Source organism: Leptopilina heterotoma, unplaced genomic scaffold, assembly GCF_015476425.1.
Source record: "Leptopilina heterotoma isolate Lh14 unplaced genomic scaffold, ASM1547642v1 Lhet_180, whole genome shotgun sequence".
Taxonomy (NCBI): domain Eukaryota; kingdom Metazoa; phylum Arthropoda; class Insecta; order Hymenoptera; family Figitidae; genus Leptopilina; species Leptopilina heterotoma.
In genome coordinates this window covers 2,032,218-2,041,494 of record NW_025110897.1, presented here as the reverse complement: position 1 = coordinate 2,041,494, position 9,277 = coordinate 2,032,218, and the positions used below count along the sequence as shown (strand labels likewise).

Below are 9,277 nucleotides of genomic sequence, written 5' to 3'. Positions count from 1 at the left end.
ATTTATTTTTACGGATTTAATGAATTTTTTTTGTAATTTGATATTTTGTTTTAATGAAAAAATGTTATTAACCTCCAATACAATGAATATACAATATGTCATATCAATAACAGGTGAGTGTAAAAATAAGTTTTTATTTATGTATTACATAATTAAAGTGTAGTTGCGAATAAGAAAACGAATATTAGACAGAAGTTATAAGTTAAAATTAATTTCAATTTCTAGTTAACAGAATTTTTATTTATGCACTCGAATTTTCATTTTTCAGAATGTTCAATTAACATATTTTTATAATAATAAAAATAATTTATTCTTCTTGTGGGGTCTATTAGGATATAGGGTCTTTTGACTTTAGGTAATGAAAAATAACATTCAGTGTTCGACATCATTTATTCAAGAGCGGAATTGTAACTTTATATTACAGGACAGATTTGAATCCATCATATTGCATTTAGTAATAAATAAAATGAATTTCGCTAAAAACTATAAATCATTTAAGTTTTAACCTACGATAACGGTATCTTCACTAAATTCGTAAGGAGGAACCTCGAGATTTAGAGGCGCGGGTCCTTTCCTAATTCTGCCGCTGGCATCGTAATGAGAGCCGTGGCAGGGGCAATAGTATCCGCCGAAGTCACCAGCGTTGGCGATTGGCACACAGCCCAAGTGGGTGCACACTCCGATGACAACCAACCAGTCCGGGCGCTGGACGCGTGCACTGTCTGGTTGTGGATCACGAAGAGTTCCCACGTCAACAGCCTGCTCCTTTGCAATTTCCGCTTGCGGTCTGCAAAACATTCAATACATTGCACGAATTTTAAATCACTTTGACTTATTGCAGTTTCACTCGAAATTGGGTAATTAAATATTCTAATTCAGGGTTGCTACACAAATTTTTCATATTTTAATTTTCATTTTTCCTAACTTCGGAGTGTTTGATTTCTTTATGTTTTCTATAATAATTAAAAATGACCGAGTGATAAAATCATTATTTTATATTACAAGAATATTGTTACTGTAACTTCTTTAAATTATTTTAATCATTTTAATTCAATTATTATTTTTCATAATTTTTAACTAAAATTCTTCTTTAAATCAATTATTTCTAATATTTTTTGAACAAGTTCTTCTTTGAGAATTTTTAAATCCATTTTTTTCACAATTCAATTTTACGAAATTTCAATTATTCAGAAATTCTTCAATTAAATGTGCATAGAAAATATAAACTTTAAATAATTTCAATAAAAATTCAAATAAACCATTAAAAAAAAAAAAAGATTTTCAAAGATTCTAATTTGAAACCATTTCAAAATTCAATTATTTCTAAAAATTCTCGCTATAATGCTTTTAATATTCAATTATAAATAATTTAATGAACAATTGAGTCTTTCTTAAAATTGAATTCTCATAAATAATTTTATCAACAAAATGTTGAAATAAATGAATTCTTTTAACGATTTTTAACAAAATTCTTAAGAACAATTTGTGAATCATTTTTCTATTTAAATTTTTGAAATATATGTACAATTAAAAAGATTTTGAATAATTGAAATTTTGTAAAATTTAATTAAAAATAATTAATTTTTTTCAAGTATTTTGTTAGAATTTTTGAAAATCAACTTTTGAAGAATTTTAATTGCAAATATTCAAAATAATTGAATTATCAAAAATTTCCATAAAAAATATTTAAACGTAAATTTAAAAATGAAAATACATACAAAAAATAATATTTTAGAATTATTTTTAACATTTTGGAGAAAAAAATCATGTTCAAAATATTTCATTAAAATTCATCAAAAAATTAATTAGTTTATTTTTAATTTTAATAATACATACAAAAACTTTTTTTAGAAATTCAATTGTTTTCGAAAAATTACATTAATTTTTTTTTAAAAACTACTTAATTCTTAGAATTTTATTATAATTTTTTAAGATTTAATTATCTTTGAATAAAGCAAATAAAAATTTACTTTTTTGAACTTATTAAAATTTCGGAGAAATCAATTATTTCTAATAATTTTTGAAAAAGTTCTTCATTGAGAATTTTTAAATCCATTTGTTCACAAGTCAATTTTACGAAATTTCAATTATTCATAAATTCTTCAATTAAATGTGCTTAGAAAATATAAACATTAAATAATTTGAATAAAAATTTAAATAAATCATTAAAAAAAAAAAAAAGATTTTCAAAGATTCTAATTTGAAACCATTTCAAAATTCAATTATTTCTAAAAATTCTCGCTATAATGCTTTTAATATTCAATTATAAATAATTTAATGAACAATTGAGTCTTTTTTAAAATTGAATTCTCATAAATAATTGTATTAAAAATAATTTGAAATTCTTCAATGTATTTTATTATTTATAGAAATAATTGAATAATTGCAAAGAAATTATTAAAATTTTCAAAAATAATTCAATTCTTTTGGAAAATTTTATTAGAATAGTAAATATTGATAATCATTAAATTAAGGAAAATTTTTGAAAAAAATTTAAATTTTGACAAGAATTTTATTAAAATTTTTGAAAATAATTGAATTTTTCGGGCGGATGATTACCAAGGTGGTCAACGGTTTCAGTTCATTATTTCCCTGACAATTTACTGACATTAAAATTATTTTCCCTGACAAAATTTTTTTTACAGGAAAATATGAAAGTTTACGGAAAATGAGTAAAATTTGTGAAAGGGTTGGCAACATTAAGATAAAATTTTTCACCAAATATTTTTTCAAAAAATGCATTTTTGTAAGAGTTATGGAGGGGGAAAGGAAAATCAAAAATTTGTTTTTTCTCGAAAACCACTGGATCGATTTTAATGAAATTTATACGTGTTTTATAAATTAATAAGAGGAATTTAAAAAAAAAATTCAAAACATTTTGCCCACAAAAACCCCCAAAAAATTTTTTTTTGAATTTTCAAAAAAAAATTTGTTGGTCTTAATTTGGAGATACTACTTTGGAATTTTTACAGAAAATTCACATAGTGAAAAAAATTAAAATCCTAGGTGGCGCATCATTCCGGCTGAAGCACAATGTATCCAATAACTGATTATTTTTTAATTTGTATCCGCCATTTTGAATTTTGAAAAACTAACATTATATTTTAAAAAACACAGGAATATACTGGATTATTACAGATTTATTTTTTTATTTGAAAAAATAAACCAGACGTTTCGACACCAAGGTATTTGAATATTGTCTGAAGTTTTTGTGACGTTTGAAACAACAAAATTTTTGATAAAATGTAATTTTTATTAATTAAACATGTCTCATTTCTATGAGAACATGTTTTTTAGTTTATTTGTTGAATTTATGAATATTATAATTATGTTTTTTTAATGTATCACTGAAGAGGACGCCAACGTTGGTGTCGAAACGTCTGGTTTATTTTTTCAAATAAAAAAATAAATCTGTAATAATCCAGTATATTCCTGTGTTTTTTAATATATATACTATCTGGATGAAAACCATTTTGTAACATTATATTTGTATTCAGCGACCCCAAAAACCCCCAAAAACCCCTGAGTGACAAGTTTAAAGCGAATACGGTGAATTTTTCAAAAGTCGTCCGCCATATTGGATCCGCCATTTTGAATTTAAAAAACTAATACCAGATTCGTTATCAGTGACCCCAGAAACCCAATTTACCAAAAAAGCGTTAACTCTACGAATTTGATTTACAAGGCGAATGCTTTTTCTTACCTGTGGCGCACGAAAAGAGGTTTTCCACGCCATTTGAAAACAGCACTCTTGCCTTCTGGTATAGAATCCAACTTAATTTCTATTTTAGCCATAGCTAAAACATCTGCAGTAGCGCTTAAGGTAGAAACGAGATCGACAACCATTGCTTTACCAACAAACGCGGCTCCGACACCAGCAGCTTTAAATAAAAAAATGTAAATTTAACTTTCACTTCAAGTGAAATTGATTTGGTGAAAATAAGACCACTTTGTAGATGCAAACTCACCTCCAGCGAAAAGGTAAGAAAATGTCTGCCTCTTGTGTAACGATTCATGACTGTTGCACGTTGGATCTTTTACAGAGTCCCTTCGGTAATTGGAGAAATCTGGTACTTGAATGTCCGTGTGAGCTAAACGAATTTGCTGAGCTTGAGAGCTTACTGTAAAACGAAAGGTAATTCAATTTTAAAGAAAAATCTTACAAAATTTTCCATTCTAATCCTAAAACAAGTTGTAAATCCAGATGTTCATTACATGAACATTTTGCTTCCTCTTTACGATCAGCAAAAAAAATTTGCTTCCTCGTGGAGGAAGCATTAACAATAAGAATATTTAATTTTTAAATAACTTTTAATACAATTTAACATTTATAAAATAAAGTGCATTCGTCTTAATACAAAGAATAAAATTTTCTTAAACAGTAATATGAATCTAAATAAATAAAAAAAATTTTAGTAAAAAAGTGAATTTTTCAAATTTGATTGTAATTAATTCTATATTTTTCAATAGATTATATACTTTATATACATCAATCGATTCGTCTTGATGCAAAGAATAAGATTTTTAATTTATTTTTCAATAAATAATAACATTTTATTGTACAGCAACATGATTTTTAAGAAAAAATGAATTTCTATTAAAAGTGCAAATTTTTTGTCTATAATTGGTTTTAATTCTATAAATTTAAATACAATATATACTTTATATATACCAATCGATCCGTCTTGGTGCAAAGAATAAGATTTTAGAAATAAATGAGTAAGATTTTCTTATACGGCAACATAATTTTGCGGAAAGCACTCATTTTTTGATAAAAACGCGAATTTTTCAGCTTTAATTGTGATTAACTCTGCAAATTCTCATACAATTTATACTTTTTATATACTAATCGATTCGTCTTGATGCAAAGAATAAGATTTTATTATTTATTAACTTCAATAACCAACTTAAAAAAAATTTTTTGAAAAAAAATTTTTTTTAGAAAAAAGTCAACAAAAATTTTTTTTTTTAGAATTTTTTAAAGTCTATCAATCCATTTCGAGATATTTTTAGGATAAACATACCTGGTAAATTTTAGCCAAATTCGTTAAAACCTCTTTGAGTTATCGTGTTCACAGAAATCGGGATCCACACACACACACACACACACACACACACATACACACACACATACATACATCCGGACAATTGTTCAGGGTCTTATATAACATAGTCCCATATAGAAGAAAATTTGTTAAAAGGATTTTTAAAAATTTTGTAAATTAAACGACTACAAAGCTTCCTCACGAGGAAGCAATATATCAATTGTTAAAGTTACACAAAAAACAAGTTCATCCCGAGTTAGAATTTAAAAGAAAATGAAAATGATAAAGAAAAAATTTCTTAAAAAGAAAGTTTAAAAAGAATTCAAAGCAAGTCGACGATTTTCTCCTTTACTACTAAAAATGATATTTTTAGACCCTAGTTTTCACTCTTACACTGAGAAAAAAAGGCGTCGTTTGAGCCGCAAACTAATGATATTATAGCAGAAATTTTCCAGCCATTAGGATAAAGCTATTTCGACATGAATTTGTAAAAAATTGCAAAAAATTACTTTCGAAGTGTCAAATAATTTAATGTTAAAAAATTAGAATGAAAAAATTATAAGAATTACTTCTTTCAAAAATATTTTCATCTATTTAATCTATAACGTCTGAGATTTTTTGTCTTCGTTTATTTGACCTATTAATTTCTGGTAAAATAATAATTATTTATATTTTATTTTTTCGTTAAATTATTCTTTATAATTATTCTCATTTTATTTTTTTTTATAGACTCTCTGAAGAGGAAATCATTCAGATTTCGAAACGTTAGAGTAAATATATTTTAATTGTCTGAATGTTTTCGTTTTATTTTAATATAATTTTTAGAAGCTAATTTTTAATATGTAATTTTCATTTTTCAAATTTACTCACTTAAAGATTTTTTATTAAAATTTTTGAGAATTTAATTATTTTCATAATTTGAAATTAAAATTGTTCAAAAGTTGATTTTCCGAAATTGTCATAAAATACTTGAAAAAGTCAATTATTTTCAATTTAATTTTACAAAATTGCAATTATTCAAAAATTTTTTAATTAATATTTTTAAAATTTAATTACATACCTTTTAAAAATTATACAAAAATAGTTTTTTAAAGGATTTATCTAGTTATTTTTCACACCATAAAAATGGAAATAAGTTGCATTTTATATTAAAAATGTAGTATTTTGTTTATTAAGAATTGTTAAAAAAGTCGAAAAATTAAACTTGACGACTAAAAAAACTCGTTTTAGAAACTTCACAATACTGATAAAAAATCAATTATATATTTTATTTTCCTCACTTTTTCCGAATTTTCATCAAAATTATTTACTTCTTTCTAATCCTGCTAATAAATTGAATTGACCTGCTACAAATATTATTATTCATGAAAGAATTTAAATATTTAAAAAAATAATTTAATTCTTGCGAAGAATTTTGTAAAAATTTTTAAATGCATAATTGATTTCTTTTAACTAATTTTATGTAAATCCTAATTTAAAGAATTGAATTCTTAGGAAGATTTTTACAAAAACGTTTTTAAATAATTGAATTCTGTTTGGAAATTTTATGAAAATAGAAGATATTAAAAATCATTGAATTGCGAAAAGTTTTTAAAACTAATTGAATTTTACAAAAAATTATATTAAAATTTTTGGTAATAATTGAATGTCTGTGTAGCATTTTATTAAATTTTTCTAAAAATAATTGAATTCCTAAAAAGCATTTTATAATTTATGAAAATAATTGAATTCTTGCGAACGATTTTATTAGAATTTTTGAAAATAATTGAATTTCCAAGAAGAAATTTATTACTTTTAAAAATAATTGAATTTTCGGGGATAATTTTGTTATTTATCTTTAATAATTGAATCCTTTCGAAGAATTATTTATGCAAATAATTGAATTCTTGGGAAGGATTTTATTAAAATCTAAAAGAATAATTGAATTATTTCAACAAAATCTAGTTAAAATTGTATTTAAAATAGTTAATTACTTTCGAACAATTTTATTAAAATATTTGCAAATAATTGAATTCCTGTGAAAAATTCTAATTTTTTTTGTAAAAAATTGAATTCTTCCAAAGAATTTTAAAAAAACATTTTTTTAAATAATAGATTTTTTTGAGGAATTGAAATTAAATTTTTAAGAATAATTACATTTTTTAGCAAAATTGTATTAAAAATAATTGAAATCCTGCGAAAAATTTTATTAAATCATTTAAAAAGAATTAAATTTCAGTGAAAAATTTTGGTTTTTTTTTTAAATAATTGAATTCTTTAGAAGAATTTTATAAACATTGTTTTAAGTGATTAATTTTTTTAGAAATATAATAAATATTATGGAAATTTTATTTTAAATAATTGAATTCTTCTGGCAATCTTTATTTGTGAAAATAATTGAATTTTTCAATTAATTTATTTAAAATTCTATAAAAAATAATTAAAATTCTTCGATGAGTTTTTTATTTATGAAAATAATTGAATTCTTAATTAAAATTTAAGAAAATTGAATTTCCATGAAAAATGTTATTATTAGTGAAAGTATTTGAATTATTGTGAAGAATTGAATAAAAATTTTGTTAAATAATTGATTTTTTCAAAATTATTTTGGAAAATGCTATTCTAAATTAATTGAATTCCTGTGGAAATTTTATTATTTATGAAAATAATTGAATTTTGGATGAATTTTATAAATTTTTTTTAAATAATTAAATTCTTTTGCGAAATTTTATGAAAACATTGGATGTTGAAAATAATTGAATTTCGAATATTTTTTTTGAAAATAATTGAATCGTGTTAAAGAATTTTTAGCGAATTTAAAAAAAAAAAAATTTTTAAAAAAACAGAAATTCAGCTATAGCTTTTAGTGGCTGAAATCTAAAAAAAGTACCCAAATAGTAGAATAACTTAAAAAAAAGTAGTAAATAGTAGGTTTTAGTAGATGAGTGCGAAATTCTTTTAATTTTGTGCTGATTAAATTTAAAATTTAATCAGGACAAAATTGAAAAAAATGGAATTGAGAATTTTTAAAATTTTCGAATGCTGAAAAATTGTCATTCAATTATTTTTTGTCACTATGAAAATAAAAATTTGTTCTCAGTGCAATAATAATGATCGACATGCGAAATGTTATCAACGTTATTTATATCCTCCTACTAATTAGCACGTAGGTACTGCGAAATAAACATTTATGAAATTTCATTATGTAGTGCAAGAAATCACAAAAGTTATAAATATTTTTGGCAACTTTTTATTTCTCATACAACATTCCACTTTGAATATTACGCACTTGATCTGACGGGCGAGTTAACCTATTTCTCTTAAGAACCTTTCTCGTTTTGACAAGTTGACAACTTATAAATTTTGAATATGTTGTTCAGCTTAATATTTGGTGAATGTTGTTTGAATGATAATTTATAAAAATAAGTTTCAAGGGGTAAAAAATAAAGTCTGTTTTTCGAGAGCGAGTTACGTAATGTGCAGTTTTTGGGACAGTAAAAGGATAGTAAAAGATGTACCTGCGACTCCTGAGTTTACTCTTAAGGGTCCACTGAGAGTGTCTAACTTGGTGTAGACCTTGTGCACAGGAGGTGGCACAACAAGTTTAGTTTTCTGTACTTTGCCAGTGGTGACTGAAGGTTTTGGTCCATTGGGGACAGATTTTGTTGTTGCACGTAGGAAGGGTGCAACGTTCGCGGACTTGGCAATCACATTCATTGTTACAGGATTCTAATTGGTTATTCACAAAATATCTAATTTCACTTTTTCTCTATCAGATTTCTCAAATTAGACTCCTTTCTCATTTAGAGATATAGGAATCATTAGGATTCTCCAATGTTGATGTCAAATGATGTGCAGCACTCAGAGTTGCCACAAAAGTAGAGAACAAAAATTACGGAGTCGACTTTGACTTTCGACTAGAGTCGACTCATTCACAAACTAATCTCGATGAATTTATTCAAAGATCGACTATCAAATTCATAAAGGTGAGTCCACATTCGACTCAGATAATGGTAGGATATCAATTCACGACAAATTAATTTACGGAAAGAAAAGATAGTCGCAGTTTTGCAATATCTTGAAAATAGATTTGTTTAATTGATTTTTAATTTTAATTTTTACAAAAAAATAAAAATTCCCTTATTTAAATAGACTTTAATTACAATCAGCGTTTTAAATAGCAAAAATATTCAAAAATGAATAATTTATTACAATTTTTCTACATTCTGCACTATAAACTTTTTAAATCCTAT

General features: G+C 24.1%; 1 protein-coding gene across 1 annotated transcript; it reads right to left on the bottom strand.

Annotated features, from left to right (window-relative positions):
- Positions 1-371: 371 nt before the first annotated feature.
- LOC122500029 (cytochrome b-c1 complex subunit Rieske, mitochondrial) lies at positions 372-8,947 on the bottom strand. Its single transcript, XM_043608709.1, has 4 exons — positions 8,543-8,947; positions 3,969-4,121; positions 3,704-3,881; positions 372-787 (listed from the first exon to the last, which is right to left on the bottom strand). Exons 1-4 carry the CDS (start codon positions 8,739-8,741, stop codon positions 502-504), a joined length of 816 nt encoding a protein of 271 aa, XP_043464644.1. The 5' UTR covers positions 8,742-8,947; the 3' UTR covers positions 372-501.
- Positions 8,948-9,277: the final 330 nt, after the last annotated feature.